Source organism: Vicia villosa, unplaced genomic scaffold (genome assembly GCF_029867415.1).
Source record: "Vicia villosa cultivar HV-30 ecotype Madison, WI unplaced genomic scaffold, Vvil1.0 ctg.000073F_1_1, whole genome shotgun sequence".
Taxonomy (NCBI): domain Eukaryota; kingdom Viridiplantae; phylum Streptophyta; class Magnoliopsida; order Fabales; family Fabaceae; genus Vicia; species Vicia villosa.
Genome location: NW_026704997.1, coordinates 1570180 through 1591719, shown reverse-complemented (window position 1 = coordinate 1591719; position 21540 = coordinate 1570180). Strand labels below are relative to the sequence as shown.

The window sequence follows — 21540 nt, the reverse complement described above, 5'->3', positions numbered from 1 at the left end:
AAATCAAAATATAAGTAGACTTTCTTCAAAATTAATATGGAACAACTTTCCCTCTTTGAAATTAAATTTATTAGACACATAGTTATAGTTATTTTGTTATTTGGTTTATGATACAATTAGACTATGTTCAAAATTTATTTAGATTTGTATTTTATACTATTTTGTTATATGTGATGATTATGTTTAGAATTTGAATTTAAAGAATAAACTTGTAAAATTTTGAAAATTTGAAATTTTACAGTTTGGTAAGTGTAATGATTTTTTAGAGATCGAGCCAGTTGATTTGACTGTTTTAATAACTATATAGTTTTGTTAGGAAGACCGGTTTAATCAATTGAATTATCCAATTTATTCAACAAAAATTATTCAATTTAATATGAGTTAGTCATATAGTTTGACCAATGACCTTGTAATTTGACTAACAAACCAATGACTCACCATCATTGATTTGATGACCGGTCTCATTTTTAAAATACTAGCAGAAGAAAAAAATTAAGAGATTAGTTTACACGGTCAATGCATCACAATACTTAAAAAGAAATACTTTATTTGATTTAAAGAAAAAGTCAAACTTCTACAATAATTAACGATTATAATTTCACTAACAGTATAAATTGAGGGAGTGCAGTTTGTTGTTCTTTTCCGCTTTCTTTGCTTTAGAGTACTATCCATTATTTTTGTTCTTGACTATAGATCTCAATGCTCTTGTTTTCCAATAAATTGAGGGAGTGCAGTTTGTTGTTCTTTTCCGCTTACTTTGCTTTAGAGTATTATCCATTATTTTGTCTTCCTTACAATCATCATAATCTAGAAATATTTTTGTATTATTTGATCTTCATTCCTTGTTGTGAGATATCTCCCGTGTATTTGATGATTTCGTTTCTCAGTCCTTGAAAATAGTCGTGGTTCAACTTTTTGACTTTTATGTATCGAATATCGATATTCCCCTTTTGTTCGTCGATTGATATCTGACATTACCTCTACTTTCGTAGAGATGTTCACTAATAGCTTAAAAGCAAAAGTATCACTAAAGTTCTCATGGCAAGGTATGGAAATAAGATTTACATTGGGTCAAAGGTCCTAACGCCATTACAGTCGAAATTCCCATTGTGGTTAGGCTGTTATGCTATTTATTTTGTGCCAATTTTTTTTACATTGGAGAGGCTCATGGGCTATTATGGTCGTAGTGTCCATTATAGGTTGGTCGTCATTCTTGCCGTTTTAATTAAAAATCTTGTTATTTTTGCACCTAAAGATCCGAGACCATTACGACTGTAATAGCCATTACTTGCTTCATTGTTCCTCAATTTCTTTGGGAATCTCCAATCTTAGCCTTGATCACTTGGATACACGTCATAGTCTTTCAATTTTCATTGTTTTCTTAAATATATGAAAGCAACAACCATCATGGAATAAAATAGAAATAAAATCAAATAACATATGCAAATTCTAATGATAACATGTTTAAAAACACTAAAAATTAGGCTGATCAAACTCTTTCATGCTTGAATCATTGTTTGTCTTCAAGCAATTTGCTTAAATAAGAAATATAGAGACACACAAATTCTTTCAAGAATTTAGACACATATGCAAGTACAAAGTTTATTCAAAATTCACAAGGCCACTATCCTAGGATTCAAGTCAAAGGTTCTTATTAAACTTTTCATTAGATTCTTCCTCAAAGACTAAGGTTTTGCCATAGGCTTACCATAAACCTCTCGGTGCAATTATTTCTTTTTATGAACACAATCATGAACACAATTATTTCTCTTTATGAACACAATCATGCTTCAAAAAAGAATTGGTAAGAACAAAGGTTACAAGTAAAAGTTCTAGTAAAAACATAACCCAATTAGAAGGATCGAATGGTTGTTAGAATAAGAACAAATGGCCAAACTAAAATTTCCTAAACTTAGGATAAGTTTTCGAGTGAAAGTTTCATTTTTTCCATACATGTGCATATGGTATTAATTCAAAATGACTTCAATAAAGGGAAAGTATGATAATTTTATTCATGCAAAATAAAAAAATCAAACACAGAAACTATTAAAATAGAAACATGAAAAAAAAGACCCCCATGTTTCAATAATACATTGTCTCCAATGTAAATAATCAAAGAAAAGGAAGGAGACAACTCCCAAATCATGGATGTGAAGGAAAGTGCCCTTGTGAAACATGTTAGTTGAACATGTCCTTCTTCATCTCATTTAGCTCATACAACACATGGCTTGCCTATGTTGTTCAACCTCCATTTAGTGCAGCCACTTCTGGTTTGTCTCATGTGCAGGTGCAGTTTCTTCTACACAATGAGGTGGTAGATATATTTGTAGTTGATATTAAATGTCTGCATTTCCTCTGTAACAATGCTTATTTTATAGAATGAGATTCATTATCCCTTTTAATGATTTTAAAGTTAAAGTTATGAATCATTTAAGAATTCTCATTCACGTTATAACTTGGGCCAATGTGAGGGTGTTCCAACATTGGTGTGAATATACGAAAAATGTTCCTACATTGACGTTATTCTTCCATGTGTTCCTAGCACTACAAGAAAAAAGCCATATAGTGACACTCATTTACAGTGATGGTTCAATATTTGTCACTAAATACTACTTTTAGCTACAGTTTTACTCTAGTATTTGTCACTGAATACTACTTTTACCTACAGCTTTACTCTATCACTATTGTCCTACTAGACAAATAAACACCACTTTTACCTACAGTTTTACTCTATCACTAATGTTTATTATTAAATACCACTTTTACTTTCAACTTTACTCTATCACTATTGTCCAATTAGACAAAAAAAACATAGAATTGACTTTTACCGTTAAGCAAACAAAATTAACTTTATATTTTAAAAAAATATTACTATTTTCATTAAAAACAATTTAATTATTTATGATAACAAAAATTAAAATAACTTTTTTTATTTAAACAAAAAATAATTTTTGACAAAAAAAAATCTTAGATTGTAAAACAATTATTATAGATAAAAAATTATTATAATTTATTCTCACCATAACAAATTTTATTTATTACTAGAATATCTTTCAATTTAATACCCTTTTTCCTTATATTTATACTTGTACTCTTTTCCCTTTTATTTATATAACCTTATTTATAAAAATAATAATTTTTAACAAAACTAAATTATAAATTGTGAAACAATTATTATAGATAAAAAATTATTTTAATTTATTTTCCCCATAACAATTTTTATTTATTACTATATCCTATTCCAAAATTTAAACCCAAACGAAGCTGAACCAATTCAATTGCTCACACAACACAAAAATTCCACAAACCAGAAATCGAAATCGAGAATCGAGAATCGAGAGCATAATCAACCATCATTCTAGAACGCAAAACAAAAGAAGAACCAGAGAGAGAATAACCAAGGTAGCTAAAAATGGCGGAAGCGATGATAAGGAAGAAGCCAGGAATGGCCAGCGTGAAGGACATGCCGGTTCTTCAGGACGGTCCACCTCCCGACGGTTTTGCTTCGGTCCGGTTCGCTCGTCCTATCCCTAATACTGGTCCGAGTGCCATTGCGATTTTTCTCACCATGTTTGGTGCTTTCTCGTGGGGAAGGTACCAGGTTGGACAGGGTAACAAGATCCGAAGGTAATCTCTTTTTTTCATTTTCGATTTTTCATTTTTGATGCAATGATTTAGGGTTCGAATTGAAGTATTAATTGAATGTGAAGTTTAATTGAAGGGTTGTGTTGTTGATTAGAGAGAAGAACATAGGATTTTGAATTATGGTGTGGATGCGTTTTGATTATAGGGGAGAAATGATTTGCAAATGAAAATAATTTTGGTTTTTTGAACTTAGTGTGTGTTTGGTTCTGAGGTGATTGGGGGTCATTGGGTGTGTTCTAGTTTGTTAATCAGCTTCATGGTCATAGGTGTGTTCTAGTTTGTAGGATTAGCTTCTACATATTTGTTTTCTCCATATTACATCTCTCACAATCGCATGTTAATGAATTTTCCATTATTAAGCAAGAGTATTCAACGGCGGCGGTGCTCCCGTTTTTTCACATGCATCAATGGGTATGATATAATTTATCAAAATTATGGTTGGTAAGGTAATTATTTTCCAATAACTATTTCATATTATCATATTTTAAGAAGTAGCTACCTAATCATTTTGTATCATAATGCAAATTGTAATATTTAATTATTTGTTGTTTCAACAATAATAGAGTTGAAGAATTGAGAAGAAGAGTGAGATGGAGCAAGTCCCAAGAGTCAAACTAGGTAACCATGGCTTAGAGGTAAACTTTCTTCATCCTTATTGTATCATACTATAGCTTACATCACATGTAAATTGGGAATTCGCAATTTCAAATCCAATGCTCAAATCTTTTCTGTTTGTTTCTAATGTTAGAGGAAACTTATAGATTAAGGATCCTTCACATATATTCTTTTAATCATACATAATAGGACTCTCTTCTCCAAATTTCATATCCATATTTCCTCTCATGTTTATACTCATTTACCGTCATGCTATTGCTGATACTTTGTAGAATGTATAGCTTTTTCTATTCAAATTTGGGTTTTGTTGAATGGCTTTGCCTATTTCAATCACTCAATAGACTCACAGGTTAGGGCAGGTGTATGATGCTAGTTGAAGTGCATTATGTGTCTCCCTTCTGCGTTAAAGCTTTCAATGGACTTACAAGTTATAATCAAATAGTAGTCAGCCTTGGTTGGGTTACCTTTCTGGGGGTTAAATATTTATCTTTCAATCAAATTTATAAAGCCTTGGTTGGGTTAAATCTTGGCTGCATTTGCACAACTTAAATCCATGATCTACAGGATAAGCAATAGAAAGGATTTGTTTTGCATCTTTGTAAAATAGTCTTTCGGAATCAATCAGACCAACACATTGCACGAAACATGCTTTGTTTACCAATAGAACACAGTTGTAAATTAGTTATGTATTGTTTAATATAATCAACTTAGAAGTTTTAAATTGCTGTTATATGAATGTGAAACTTGTTAAGTCCATTTTAAAGTGCACAAAAAAGGAACCTGATTCAGGTAACATGATGTTAATGTGTTTTGTTTATTTTTTTTCATATCATTTCAGATTGGTTCATTTCTTATGGGATGGTTTGGTGTTGAATTCAAAAAAGACATATCTCATGTGTCAGAGCATCTAGCCATAGGAATAATGACTGGTTACTTGGGGAGCCTTACAACCTTCAGTGGTTGGAATCAAAAAATGCTTGAACCCAGTGCTTCCGGTCACTGAGTCATCTGTGCATTGGGCTTTATAGTAGGTTAGTAAGTTCATTTCATAAAGGTGTACTATTATTTTAAGCTTATATCCATTTCATTCAAAAAAATTCCTTCAGTTTTGAGTTTTACAATTGGAAATTCTCAGGTTTATCTCTTGTTGTCGTCTCCATCGCATTTGGGGTTGAAATTGCAAAGGGTTTTAGGTGGCTTCTCAACAGGCTGAATATTGCAAGTCTAGAAAATGGCATCTCTAACTACAAAGTAAACAGCTACCATCGCCAATGTATCAGCTGCTTGTGTTATGGCTGCACTTTCTACTAAAAAGAATGCAGTAAGTTTCTTTGTCATCATTCATTTTTCTAGGCCCCCATGCTCAATTTTTCATTGAACTCATGATCTAAAATAAATCATTTAGAGTTTTCTAGAAGGTCTGAAAATCATTTAGAGTTTTCTAGAGATTTCTATTGTTGGAAGAATATCATGATGCATTTATTGGAAAAAGTCTACATGACACTGCCTTGAAATTTAAGGTTCTCCGAGAATTTGGATATGATGTTTCTGTAGGTACATATATGCATGAATTCTTAATATTTTTACCATATTATTTGGTGACATTTTTGGTGTGAATATGGGTATATTATTTATAGAATGATAAAATTGAAATAATTTTATTAAAAAAAGATAAAATTTTATTTTTAAAAAATTGTCATTTTATTCTTATTAGTTAGCATTGATAGTTCACTATTATTAGCAGGTAAATTGACATTTTTTAATTTTTATATATTTGGTACATAGATGTTTTTGAGAGGTTTAAAGACAACACTGGAAATTTTAAGGCATGTCTTGTGAAAGATGTACAAGGGATGTTAAGTTTGTATGAGGCATCGTTTATGTCTTATGAAGGAGAAAACATTTTGGATGAAGCAAATTCCTTCACGAGTTTCCACCTTAGAGGAGTTCATGGCAATATAAGCAATTTTCTTTTTGAACAAGTGAGTCATTCATTGGAACTTCCACTGCATCGTAGATTTCAAAGGCTTGAAGCTAGATGGTTTATTGTGTTATATGGAAAAAGAAAGGATGCTAATAAGGTGTTGCTTGAAGCGGCTAAGTTGGATTTCAACATCGTGCAATCAAATCTACAACAAGATCTTATAGAAATGTCAAGGTATATGAAAACGTCAATCATATTTGTATAAAATGTCTTATTTGCATTTTAATTATTTGTTTTAAAATAATTTTTCTTTAATAATAAGGCATGCACCCCTGTGTCTATGTCCGATATAGGTCCGCCCAACCCAAGAATCATATATAAGTGGTACTTACTAAGTCTTAATTTTGAAGAAATCATGAAAGTGGCCATTTCATCCACCCTCTACTTTCATGAATAATATAGCAATTGATGGGGAGTCCAAAGACAGTATCTGCCATGACAAAGAAATATATGATTTAATACATGGATTCATGAACAAATTTAAGTGAAATCAATACTATCAAAATTCCCTTACTAAAATAATTGACATTGTTTCATGCTCTTATTATGGTTCTTAGTTTCTCATGTGGTTAAAAAGCTGAAGTAGTGATGAACATCCTTCAACCTTAAATTCACTTGGTTTCATAGTTTGGTGTATTTTTTTAAAGAAAATAATGAAACTTGGTTTGAAAAGTTACGATCTTTTGAAGTTCTGGTTGTTTAAGTATGAATCTATTAATAAAATATTGAGTTTTTTTTAAATTGATCATTTAACGAAACTTTCGTTTATCGAATCTCCTTGCAGTACATTCCACAAATGATGGGATCAATTCAGTTGCCGCACTGACCGGTCTGGGTTGATCACTGCAGCTCGTTGGTCAGTCCTTAATAGTTTTGCACCTCTTACAGTAGCTAGTAACCATTTTAATTAGGTTTTTGTACATCTGTGCAGGATAAGTCTCCCGAATTAGTTGCAATGGGAAACCCTTTCTTTTAACGCCGGTGATATTTTCGCAATGATTGTTGCTTCTCTTGTTGCCATTGTAGAGGTTTTCCTCAATCTTTTCTTTTTAAATTTAGACTAATTTACGTACCGATAGTTATTGTATATTTTTATATATGTCGATCACGAAAGCTGTGTTTTTCTCCCTAAGCATAAGTTGTCTACGAGAATCACTTTAGTTGGTTTCATCTACAACTGCTACATTTTATCATATCTTTATACTATTGTTACTGTAAGTTCTTATAAGGAAGGGAAGCACAATTTAGTTAGATGGTTATATTAATTTTCTAGTGGTTTTAATGGAAATTGCAATAAATTATGAGTGCTGATAATCATATATAATCATACTTACTACTTGACTGGTTATTTGTGTGTGCTAAGATTTTTGGATTGGTTTTTAATTTCAGAGACTGAACAAGAGGTTGCTTTGGCGATTTGTAGGGGAGTAGTTGACTTTAAGAGGGAGCCTTAGCCTCAGATTTTTGACAGTGCCAAGGGTCTCGTGCCTCAACATTTAGGTGTCCATTCTGTTTCAACAAAGAATATTATTTTTGAGTGAGCTTTGGAGACATACTTCAAGAATTGTTGGTTATGGGGAATTGCTTAGTGAGACTATGATAGAAATTGCTAGGTCTAGATTGTAAGAATCTAATAAATAAGAACATGAAAAGTTCGATTGTAAAATTTTAAGTATATAATATTTTTTTTTGTAAGTAGTTCTAATTTACATAATATGAAATGAAACTTAATGTTTGAATTTAATAAAAATTTACATAAATGTTTAGATTAAGTTATTTAGTTTTGTCATAGTTGAAAATATATTATAAAGTATTTTTAATGAATAATTTTATTTTAATATTAATAATATTAAAAAATAAAATTTAGAATTTATTGTATTTAAATAATAAAATTTAAAAATATTAAAATTATATTTATATAAGCTTTAGTGACACCCACCAAGTCGTAGGTATAACTTTTGCTACATATTAAACTAAAATAAGATATAGTGACAAACATTTTATACTGGCTGTAACTAAAAGTTATAGTGACATCCAGTTTAGCATCACACCACACCCCCTTAAAGTTGACACCAAAAAGAGGTGTCACTAAAAGTTTTTCATACTTCTACCTACAGATATTTGACTTTTAGTGACAGATTATGAGTGTCACGAAAAGTCAATTTTCTTGTAGTGTAGTTTTGAGAAAGTTAGTTGATCCCAACCATCATCAAGGGTTTATATCCTTGAAAAAATATCACAATTTTTTTTGAAATATATATGGATAGATCTAAAGGATTCAAATATAAGTATAGTTTATTTCCCTCTCCCCCTCAATCTTACCACTCATGAAAGTATCTACAATATTCCAGCTAGGGATTTTGATGGAGGAGAAAGGCAATGCGTAAGTTGTGAACACATAGTTTCTACAGATTCTTTAATGGTCTTATTGAGTCTGAAGAGAGAAGTAGATTATACTATAGGATACTCCCCATCTTCCCCAATACACTTTCCAATGCAACATGCGCAGATAAATTTCCAATGTTCTCGACACGAAACCATTTTCTTCAAGGTCCATGACGTATATTTACAAAGGAAGTGAATTATCTAACGAGGAGGAAAGATTGAAAAAGGCCATTAAAATTTTATGCCATAAACTTGGGAGTATTGAAGATGTTGACAACGGGGGTTTCAAATAATCCAAGAAGAAAAATGTTATATTAAAAATTGCACCATGCTTGAGGCGACACCAAGGAAAAAAAGAAAAATATTTGTTAAGGAGTTACCCCACTGTGAATTTTGTAGTTTTTAAATTTTTCCAAATACATTTTCTTCATGTGAATTGATACATATCATTTCCTTTGCATATACTTTGAACTATCTTGATGTGATTATGGTTTTGAATAAAGGAGGGAAAATCACTCCTTCCCCATTTATGACCCTAGAGAGACTTACTAAAGCTGATGTCAGGGATGTCATGCAGAAGAAAGGTGTGATGGATGTGACTTTGAATGAGACCTTGGATGTAGTGGACGCTAAGAAGAAGGATTAACCCGATAAGAAGGGTGAACCCGAGAAGAAGGATCAACCCGATAAGAAGGGTGAACTCGATAAGAAGGGGAATGGCAACTTGAATATTAGTATCTGGAGGAAATAAAATATTTCAAAGAAACCTATTACTGAATTGGTATCCCAACCTATTAAGAATTCGTCGTCGAGAGCTATATCTAGTTTATTGTTGGATATCTCTAATGCATCCAGCCAATGGCCTTCCCCTGTCCCTACCCCCAAGTAAAAATTTGGTTTGAAGTCGATATTTGTAAGGGTGTTACCGCATTCTCTCTTGAGTGGCTAGATTCCAAAGGGGCAATTATCCAAATGTACCACTTATATCTTATAGGTTTATGGTGTCTTTGTTTGGTGCATCACCTTTGTGTGAATGTTTTATGTCTTCGAATGTGCACCACCTATGTATTTGAAGTTTATAATGTCTCTAGCTTTTTTTCTCGTGCTGCAACTCTTCCTTCGCATTCAAATTTTTGTATCAACACGAAGGGTGTAAATTTACCTTGTTATTCACACAATAATTGAGCAAAATCAATGGTGAAAATATCATTTGTTCAAACTTGTTCGGTAAAATCTTATATTTAGGAGATTTACACAAAATTAAAATGAAAGTAGGAAAAAGACTTCATTATATTAACATTTCAAATTGGCATCATTCCATGTCCTTAGGATGAGTTCCCCGTGGAGATTTATATCATATATGCTCCTTTTCCAGTGTTGGTTCATACAAGATACGGGTGTTCCGAATTTGGTATCAGCTTGCCTTCCCTGACGTTCATTCTTCTTATGTTATCTATTTGAAGGATAAAACCACTAGGATACGTAGAACTCCATGGGCTTAACTGTTTTTACTAAGTTGTTATGGCCTATTTGATTGCATCATTAGTAAGGGACTCAAATCATCTACTTTATCTAGGAAGTTTAGCTCTTCTCCGATTAGTTATAAGTTCTCTTCGTCGTGAAAGAGATATTGTTGGTCGAGAATATGGAGTATTCAACGGTCTAGAGGGGGTGAATAGACCTCCCAGTTAAATCCTTAGTTGTAAATAGTTTTGAAAAACTTTTATTAGAGTTTAAAAAACAAATGCTTTTCATGAAGGAAGCAGATTTTGGTGTATGAAGAGATTATGCTTATAAATTAGAATTTGCACAAAATCACTTAGACGGTACATAGAGTAATGAAGACCGAATTGCAGAATTCACCAAAATATTAAAACTAATGCAATGTATTGAATTTATACCAAAATTCTACAAGATGTGTGATTTTACAATATCAATACCACGTAGATTCTACAATCACATTTTTGCAGCTTAATCAGCAACACGACAAAATTAAAGTTCCAATTCTAACAAAACCTAAACCCATAAACTAAATCGCTACAAAAGACGAACCTAGCAACATTCGTTTCTATGAAAGCATTAAAGAACAACCTAACATAAGATTTCTACGGAATTGAAAAGGAGAGAGAGAGAGAGAGAGAGAGAGAGAGAGAGAGAGAGAGAGAGAGAGAGAGAGAGAGAGAGAGAGAGAGAGAGAGAGAGAGAGAGAGAAAGTGTGTGTGTGTGAGAGAGAGGGGGGGGGGGGGGGGGGGAGAGAAACGTACACCGAGATTTATAGTGGTTCAGCTACCGTCCTCACAATACCTAATTAATGTTGAAAATAATTATAAAAAAAATCTATTTGGATCCCTTGATTCGTACGCAACACTTAAACTAAATTCTTTGAAAAATCTTCATGAGAAATCATCTTTAATATTCTAGACCAAACAACCTGCTCCAAAGACATTGTTCTGCGGCGGTCTTTACTTAATCTTATCATTATCTTGAGTGTTAGTCTGTCTGATGATTTGAATAAGACATACTTGTCAATCGAATTAGGAAAACTAAAAATGCATTCCTAAGCTCTCGGTAAGTCTGATTCGATTCAGACTAACCGTGTGATTTGAATCACACAAGCAAAATCTCATTTTCATAAATTTTCAAAGGATTTTTTAGATTCTACAATTGTCCTGACTTGAATCATGCCCAATCATAGTTCTTGACTCAAAAACTTAATAGATTTATTTCAATCATAGTGCTTAAGCTATAATCAAACACTTTGATTTATGCATGCTAAAATATGAATCTAAAACACAATCCATAAATGCATGATTGATAATGATGAGGAGATTCAATGACATAAAAACTAACATCAAAAGCTTAAAAGACAAGCAACAAAACCATAACCCTTGAGGTATCAGAGACATGGAACTTCAGATGTGTGTTCTCCAATTAAGTTCACCAACTTTAACTGGAATGACAACCTCAACGTCGTATATAAGCCTCAAAGGTAACTTGAGGGATCTCTTGTGCCTAGTTGCTCTTGGATCCCTCTAGTCTACTCTATTAATGCCTCCTGGTTGGCCATTAGTTTCAGGGTATTCCACTACTGTAAACTAGTGTTTGACCCTAATATCTTGGAAGAGTTTCTTCAATTTTTTATCTATAAATTAGGTACATTTATCTATGATGACGGTGTTCAGTGTAAGTGTGAATGGTTAAGTCTCACATCAACTATGAATGAGTGAAATATTAGATTTATAGATAACTCATTTCCTAATGTCATAAAGTTTTAGATGGAGATGTGACGTATCTCATGGTCTTGGAGCATTAGGCGCCCGTTGGTTCTCCCATCTCCCCAGAGACGGGGTGTGGAATTCTAAGGCTAGGATTTTTTTTTTTTGAAGAATTTTAAAACATTAATGGATGGTCTTTGTTAGTGCCGGAGCTGTAGTCCATTTGACTACCCTAAAATAAGTGGGAAGAACCAAGGATATTCATCGTAAAATTAGAGTATTAAGTTCATATGGAAGCTAAATATAAACAATTTTGGACCTTTGAGCCCGAAAAAGAATTTACATCTATTATTAAAATAAACAATAATGCTATTTGTACACCAAAGTGTACACCTACACCGTATGTACGGACGTCACTATTCATGTACGGATGGTACTATTCACCGTCCGTACATGAACAATGCAATATTATATTAAATTTTTTTTTTACATTTTTTTTAAATATTATTTTTTAAAATTTTTTAAAAAAATATTTGACAATACCTGCGGATTTACCTACGGATTTGATAATACCTGCGGATTTTAATTGCGAATTTACCTACGGATTTGACAATACCTGCGGATTTACCTACGAATTTGACAATACTTGCGGATTTACTTGCGAATTTACCTACGAATTTAGGTAAATCCGCAGGTAATTTCAAATGCAGGTAAATATGCAGGTATTGTCAAATATTTTTTTTAAAAATATAAAAAAAATTTTAAAAAATAATATTTTAAAAAATAAATAAAAAACGTAAAAAAAATATTAATATAATATTACACTGTTCATGTACGGACGGTGAATAGTACCGTCCGTACATGAACAGTGTCATCCGTACATACATCAATACGGTGTAGGTGTACACTTTGGTGTACACATAGCATTGCTGTAAAATAAATGATAACATAAATATAATAATTATTTAATTTTTATGCCTAGATAGTAGATATACAAGATCAAAATAGATTGCCTAATCGATGCATCTTTGAAACATCACATATATTATAGTTACTATAGTACATTCTTGCCTTTTCCAATCCATTAACAATGTTATTAAATGTTCCCCATGAGGTATCGAATGAGTAAAAACGTTCATTCGCATGATTATAGAGCATGGACAGCCTAAAGTATTACCAATTGGCCAACAATTCTCAATTTTTTCACATCCAATATATATAGTCATCATTCTCATAAAAATAGAGTAGTGGAAAATAAGAGTGAAAGTTTAAGCAAAGTGATGGAAGCATACAAGAAGGTTTTAATTGTTGGAATGTTGTTAGCCATTGCTAATATTATGTTTGCTAATGGTGTAACAATTTGTAACATGACAAGAGACGAGCGAAAGGCATGCGAGCCTTATGTGAGTAACGAGAAGAATTACACTCGTGTTAACTATAAAGTTCCATCCCATGCTTGCTGTTCTGCTACTGCCAATGCTGATCTTCAATGCTTCTGTGGTTATAAGGATTCAGGATTGCTTTCTTTATATGGTATTAATCCTAAACAAGCCTTGGAACTTCCTGTTAAGTGTAAGATTGTGGACTCTTTCCATTGCAAGTGATTGTGTGTAGTAGTGGAACTCATGTATATGCAATAAATTGATAGTATAATTAATCTACGATTGTGACTTTTTAAGATGTCTCACTTCAACCACTTTAATTATTCTTTAGGATGGTATTTATGTTTTCTTTTTATTTCTTTTGTGTTTGTTGTTATTGCTAATGTCATGGATATGTCATGGTTGTATGTTGCTGTCAACCATGTTTTGCCTGTGCTTAAAAGTTGCTGTCAACCATGTTTTGCCTGTGCTTAAAAATCACTTCTAGAATATGCATATTAATAAACTAAATTTATATTTTTCGGTCTCATAATAAATGTCTTATTTGAAATCTACACAGTTTTTAAGAAAATGATTATATATGTTGATTTTAATAATAAAATTAGTATATTTTTTAAAATACTCTTATTTATTATAGATAGTGGAATAGTTGAAAAACATGAAAGTTAATAAATAGAAGTATAATAGCGGAAAAAAATAATAATTGTTACTCCCTTCATTCTTATCTGCGCGGTGGAAATATGCTGGGCCGAGATAGGCTTTGTCAAATCTGAGCCTAGCCTGTTAAACTTTTAAAGCCTAAGTCTCGCTTGCGGCCTATCATTGACTTATTTTTAAGCCTGAGCATGGCATTTTCAAAGGTATGGTTGATATATTAGCCTACATAAAAGCCTATTTTATTTGAATATTTTTAAATAAGAAATTCAATTAAAGTTTAAATAGACTAACAAATTCAAAGAACGAGTCTAAACACTACAAAAAAAAAAATGCTCTACAGCGACGTGGATGTCACGCCGCAACATTAAAAATCACGTCACAATCAAACTATAGCGACGTGGGCTGCTATGTCGTAGGAGCACGTGTGACAAAGCAGTAGCGACGTGGAAAACACGTCAGAAGGTTGCGACGTGATTCCCACGTCGCAATAAATTTATATGGGGAACATGTCCCTGCACGCAGAGCAGGTGTGGGAGACTGTGAAATTGACTTTATTAACGACGTTGGTCTCACGTCGCTACATTGAATGTCTTTTTTTAAAAATTAAATAACGCGGATATAATTGTACTTTTATATAATAAATTAATTAATTTATATAATAAAATTTATATAATAAAATTTATAAAATATAATTTATATAATAAAATTTATATAATAAAATTTTATAAAATAAATTCATATAATAAATTTTATATAATAAATTTAATTAAATAAAACTAAAAATTTAAAACTAATATTTTAATAAATTAAAATGTAAAATAAGTTGCATAAATATAAATTTAAAACAAATGAAATACAAAATGTTTTTATGAGGCATCATCATCATTCGAAAAATAATTATCAGGATTAAAATCATCATCCACTCCGTCATCCTTCGGCTCTGGATCAGGAACATTACGGTAATTTCCACCACCTTGCATAAATCGTCTCATCTGCTCCTCCATCTCAGATTGCTACTTTAGAATGCCCTCTATCTGCCGCGCATGCTGTTGCTCCATATCATATTGCGATCACCAGCTCTATAGCTGGACGCCAAATTTCCAGCCCCAAAAAAGCAACCCTTAGGCCCTTTTTCTTTAATAACCTCACTCCAAATATAGGATCAACATCAGCGTTAAGCAGCTCCCCCTCTGCTGGCATGTATTGAGGATTATTTTCCAAAAAAGTTGCAAGCAATGTATTATAATCATCCTGCACACATATTCAATAAAAAAATTTAAGTTAAATATTTACATGCATATTTAATTATACTAAATAAATATGTACATACTATACTAAATTAAAATATATTAAAAAGTTGCCACGTGATTTTCACGCCACAACTTATGATTTGCCACGTGATTTTCACGTGGCAATTTATCAATTGCCACATGAAATTCACGCCACAATTTATAGGTTGCCACGTGAAAATAACGTCACAATTTTTTTATTAAATTAAAAAAAAATAAACAACATAAATTTCATTACTTACAAGATACAATCTCGTGCGCTCGTCGACAAAACCTCCCGATCTCCTTGTCCGGGTCCTTGAAAGCAACTCAGGCATCAATGATTTTCTCCCCAAACTCCTTAGCCTAAATAATAAAATTAAAAATAATTAGTAAAATATATTATGAATAAATATGTAACTTAAAAATTTTAAAATTTTTACCAATCGTCGAGCATGCTCCGCGGTACTAATACTTCCAACTGTATTGATACAACCCCCCTTTTCAGATTCCCTTATCTTCTTAAAAGTTTCTGATTGAGCCTGGAATTCTAGAGTCCTCCAATATGTAACAAGCTCCTGAAAAACCTCCTCGCCTATCCAGCTAGGACGGATGCCGTGACGCTCATAATTCTCCCTTACTCGCCGCAGCATATCAGACATTCTTCTTCAACCCCACCTTACTTACCTCTTCTACTCCACCTTCTTCTCCTTCACCTTTTTCTCCTTCACCTTCTTCTTTCTTCAAAATGGAAACAAAAAATTTTTAAAGCATTAACAACATAATACAGTATGAATATAAAATAAAATTATAAAAAATGCTGATGTAATTTACCTTTAATACAACAATATGTGAAATTTGTGAAAAATATTTGGGATTGAAAGGTATGAAAAATTGAATTGGGGGGATTGAAAATTTGGGGATCTTGGGAGAGGAGGGACGTTTCTGGTTTTGTTTTGGGATAGAAGAACAAGAAATTGTAAAGGAGGAATAGAAGTGGAAGAAGCAAAACGCGTAAATAAATAAACTAAGCAGTGACGTGAGAATCACGTCGCAACCTTGCCACGTGAGACTCACGTCTCAACATGACAACGGTAACATTAATTAATGTTCCTGCCTGCAATGCTTCCACCATGTCACTTCAATGGAACGTTGAATTTTCCCTCTAAAAGTTGCGACGTGTTTGTAACGTCACAACTAAATTTTTTAAAATTTGAATCTTCCCCCTACGTGAATGTTATAACTTTTTCTATTTTAATTTATAAACTTAATATAGTGACGTGTATCCCACGTCGCAACATTTTTTACATACCCCAATGTCTGACTCCTGATTACTTTATGTTTATAAAGTTATTTAAAATTTAAAAACACGTTGCGATGTGTTTATCACGTCGCAAATGGCAATAATTACCCACGTGACTTCCACGTCGCTACATTATGTCGCTGGAGAGAGTATATCTTGTAGTGAAATTCTTATTTGCATTGACTTATTCAAATTTACCTATTAACATAAGTTTTGTGGTACTATTTGTTTGAGAGAATTTATGAAAATAACTTTTGATAATTTTATAAAATTTCTTCAATTTATTTTTCTAAAATTTTTAAGATAACTAAGCTTTATTTTTGTATTTTAATTCAAAATACTAATACAATATAATAATAATAAAATTATTAAAGGCTTTTTTTATGGTTTGTGACCTAGGTTTTTTTTAATTAAATAGACTTAAAGAAAAGCGTAAGCCTTTTCTATTAAAAAAAGTTTAGCCTGACCTGAGCCTATTTAGGCTAGTTCGTAGGCCCATGTTATTAGCCTGACCTATTTCCACCCATATCTGCTAGGCTGGCAAGGGTGATGGAGAAGCTTACCTCTCTAGAGCAATCATTCGTTGTTAAGGGAATGCAGTTGGTGGATGGTGTGGTAGCTAGGGGTGACAAAATAGGTCCGGTCTGGTGGGCATCCCGTTTTGCCCGCACTTTTTTAAAAGTCGAACCAAGATTTTAGGCTCCCAACCTTTATTATGCCAGTCCTGTCCCGCCTCATTTTCTGCGGGCATGAACATTTACATAAAATTTTATATTTTTTAGGCAAAAAAGGTGCAAAGCCCACGAACATTTCCCGTCCCGCTTTTATTTTTTGTAGAGCGAGTTAAAGTTTTAGGCCCACACACTAAACTAGCTCTTAACAAGGTTTTAAACCTCGCTAAGGTGTTTAATGAGGTTTTCTCTTTCTCTTAGATAGGTTGTCGTTGATCCTCCCTGCTCCGCTTGATACGGGTAATATGGTTGGTGATGGTAGGGATGACAATGGGCGGAGTACTATAGTACCCGTCTCTATATCCGCAATTTGAAAAAAAATCCACGTACCCGAGTTCATACCCGCGCGGGTACCCATATTCATACTCATATCCGTACCCACTGGGTACCTCAATACATGTTCCCGTTTACCCGCGTTTGTAGTTAAATTAAATCAATTAGTTACAAAATATCATATAATTTAATTTTTTTTAACAATATTAAAAAAATTATGAATGTTATTGTTAAGTTAAGAAATAAATAAGCACTTTTATTAAAATGTGTAATAGTGATATATTTTTTAAAAAAATTGATAAACATGTATTTTATATAATAATATTAATGAAATTATATAAATATATGTAATGCGGATATGGGGCGGGATGGATAGTAAGATATGCGTGCCACACCCATATCCGCTTATTTTAATGGGTAATTACCGGTGTCCGTGTTCATACTCATTTTGCAGATTTTTACTCTATTTGTTGTAGATTTTTTTCGGGTATTCATAGGGTATGGACCAAATTGTCATCTCTAGGTGATAGTGGGTTATGGGAGGTTTTGTTGGGTTTTCGTAGTATTCTTTTGTTGAATTTTTTTTTTACTAGCGGAATTTTTTAAATATATAATTAAATTAACCATCATTTTAAATGTGAATTAATTTAATTATCTGATCAATTAAATTAACAATATTTTTGTATGTGATTATACAAGGGCAATATATATCATTGCTCTTTAATAAGACTCAATTCCTGATACTTCTTTTCACACTTAATGTGTGTCTTCTCCTCTGTATAAGTAACACTCCGTCATTATATTGAAATATAAATTTATTATGGTCAATTTCTTACTTCTCATCACTCTCGTAAATCTTATTATAACCATCAAATAAACTGTAAAAATAATTAAAATGATTGTCTGATCGATGCTCCTGTGAGACATCCACATATATTTTTTTAATGATTAAGACATCACATAATATTAATTCCTATTATATTATATATGTTTGTTGTCTTTTCCAATTCATTAACGACATTATGAACCTTGCCCCACTGGAATCTAACAAGTAAAAACATTCATGCACATAGTTAGAGAGCATTGAACTTACTTAGCATCCTTAATATTATATTTTTACAACTTATAAGCGCCAAGTTTTATTTACATAAACTCAAATCATAGAAATTAAGAATTATCTCTTTATATATAGAGATGGAGGCATTCAAGAACTTTATGGTAGTTGGAATGTTGCTGATAATTGGTAATGCTATTTTAGCTAATAGCATGACAATTTGTAACATGACAAGAGAAGAGAGGAAATCATGTGAGCCATATGTGACCGGGGAAAGTAATTTTCGTAAACCCAGTCGTGCTTGCTGCTCTGCAACAGCTAACGCTGATCTCGAATGCATCTGCAGTTACAAGGATTCAGGGTTGCTTTATTTATATGGGATTGATCCTAAACAAGCCTTGGAACTCCCACAAAAGTGTAAGCTTAAGGTTTCTGTCCACTGCGAATAATTTGTAGTGGAATGCATGCATTTGAAATCATGATAGTAGTTTCTATTTTTGATATGCAAGTTTGTTATGCTATTAGATAAAGTATAAAGTCTTAACCTACTTCTTGTGTCATGGATATGGCATGCTTGTTTGTTTTTGTCGACATTCTTTGCTTGTAGAACACTTTTTGATGTATGTTTGTATATTGAAACATAAGGAGGTGGAGACATATCATATGTTTGTTGTATTCAAGAATCCAATACATATCATATGTTCGACCCACAAAATCGGTTTATAATAATATTGCTTATAATTTATGATCACCGTTTATGGCTCATCTCTAGCCAATTCATTTGTCCAATAGTTTAACTTTTTAATTGAAAATTCGATTGTGTCTCTAATATCTTTCTTATCTTATGTTCATCAAATTGAGAGCATTATAATAACAAATGTATAAAGGCATTTATTTTCTTAATTTATAAAAGGGCGTAAATGCATAGTTAAGTTATTTATTCTATTTTATGTGCATTTATTCGTAAATTTATAGTAATAGAGTTCTCATTTTATTTTGAGAAATTGAGAGGACTTTTACCATTGCCCAATTGTTAGAAGCATTTTACTATTTCATTATGAGGTATGTAGTAGCATCTAATCGGTTTGAATGTGTTATGTATAATTTGAAGTGGTGTGAATACACAAGTGCGTTTAGATGTCTGATTGATAGGTGTGTTAGTTTACAACACTAAACTCGGGAGTATATTAACCCGTTATGTCTTGATATGTTGAGGTGAACATATTAGATTGCGACTTTAAGTTTTATTATTGGACATGTTTTATACTTTAATGTTGAATTTTTTTGGTGATGATTTGTGATATATTTAGGTTGAATTTCTTAGAACTATACCATTACATAAACTCCTTAGATCCTTACTAAGTAGGTAATGAAACAAATTTGAGGTGAAGTATCAATGTAATACTTATGTCACCTTACACTTCCAACTCAGTCATGAGGAAGAAGTCTAAGAGTTGTGTTGAAATACAAAGTCCTCATTGCAAGGGCCCGTGATTCATGGCATGACACATCTGGGTGTTGATTTATGTGACTAGAGTAAGGATGTGTCCATTATTTTTTTTAAGTGCACCACTACTACAAAATATATCTATCGTAATGCCCTTTCATTTCGGCAATAGTGTCAATCGTGATAAATTATTTTTATTTAGGTATTTTTCTTTCATTTTTATTTTTAAGCAACTTTTTATTATGGTTAAAATTTTCAACCTTGATAACAAATAGTGTCTTATCATGAGTTCGAATCTCCACAACAACAATTTTTTTTTTTTTTAATCTACTTTTAACCATGGTTGAAATTTCCAACTGTGGTGAAAAGTGACGTATAATCATGGGTTCAAATCCTAGCAACAACAATTTTATTTTTTATTTATTTTTAAGTCACTTTTCAACACAGTTGGAATTCCAAATGTGGTGAAAAGTGGCGCCCTCCTTTTCACTTTTGTCATAGATATATAATGCTTCATGTTCATTCACTTTTGTCCTAGACAACTTAAACGAACTTTATCTTCTTTCTCCAAACTTCATCTTCCATTTATGAAATTTTATTTTTCAACTCCATCTTCCATAAACGAAACTCGAAAACATTTCTTTCATTAACAAGTTTCGGAACTCCATCATCTCTTCTCCTACTTGAACGAGGAAAGGAAAACATGGATTCAACTTAGCAATGTTTTGTTATTGTTGTTGTTTCACTTGTTGTTGTTTTTATTGTTGTTGTTGGGATTTAATGTTTAACAATATTATCGACTTAGTTTTTGTTATTGTTGTTGTTGAGATTTAATGTTTAACGATTTTATTGATTTTGTTTGTTGTTGTTTTTGTTGTTGTTGTTGAGATTTAATATTTAACAATTATAGTGATTTTATTTTTTTGTTGGTGTTGTTGTTGTTGTTAGTGGTGGTGGTTGTGTTGTTGTTGTATTTGTTGTTCTTGTTAATTTTGTTGTTGTTGTTGTTTTTGTTGTTGTATTAGAAATATTTAATATTCTATATTGTAATGGAATTTCTTAATGTGGCCAGCCAAAAAATAGGGGGGGGAGGAAAATTTGGGTTGACTACATATCACTATGGTTGAAAATTCCAACTGTGGTGAAAAATGGGCTAACTACATATAACTACAGTTGTTTATAATAATTGTGGTGATATGTAGCGCACTTTCTAGTTTATTACCACGACCAATAGATCGTGATTGTAAGTAAATCACTTGCTACCACACACTACTTTACCACAGACCATCAACTGTGGTTATACGTCTTTCACAACCGTAGTGAAATGTGTAATCCGTAGTAGTGCAATTAGGTTAGTTGGATAATGATTTTGAGCATTAATGTCGTTTAATCATAACAAGTAAAATATGGATCGTTCTTAATCGTTGATTTAGTCGTGTCATCATCAAATTTTATACTTTTCATCTTCCATTTTTGTGAGTCGGTCTTTCTATCAAACTTTAAACATTTCTTAGTTTATGCTTTATTTTTCGTCCTGTACCTCATGTGATTAAACCCTTAATAATGAATATTTATTTCATG

The 21540-nt window shown here is 32.1% G+C and overlaps 1 protein-coding gene and 1 long non-coding RNA gene across 3 annotated transcripts; both read left to right on the top strand.

Moving 5' to 3' along the window:
- The first annotated feature begins 3489 nt into the window (after nucleotides 1-3489).
- On the top strand, nucleotides 3490-8020 carry LOC131623539 (uncharacterized). Of its 2 annotated transcripts, XR_009290255.1 has the most exons (9): nucleotides 3490-3627; nucleotides 4006-4091; nucleotides 4209-4280; nucleotides 5099-5291; nucleotides 5396-5581; nucleotides 6046-6418; nucleotides 7029-7100; nucleotides 7176-7272; nucleotides 7634-8020. It is a non-coding gene; the product is annotated as an uncharacterized LOC131623539 (long non-coding RNA). The 2 variants fall into 2 exon arrangements; XR_009290254.1 differs by having other exon boundaries at nucleotides 7029-7272.
- A 5104-nt stretch (nucleotides 8021-13124) lies between these two features.
- On the top strand, nucleotides 13125-13448 carry LOC131623557 (putative lipid-transfer protein DIR1). The gene has a single exon (XM_058894570.1). The coding sequence runs from the start codon at nucleotides 13125-13127 to the stop codon at nucleotides 13446-13448; it is 324 nt and encodes a 107-aa protein (XP_058750553.1).
- Nucleotides 13449-21540: the final 8092 nt, after the last annotated feature.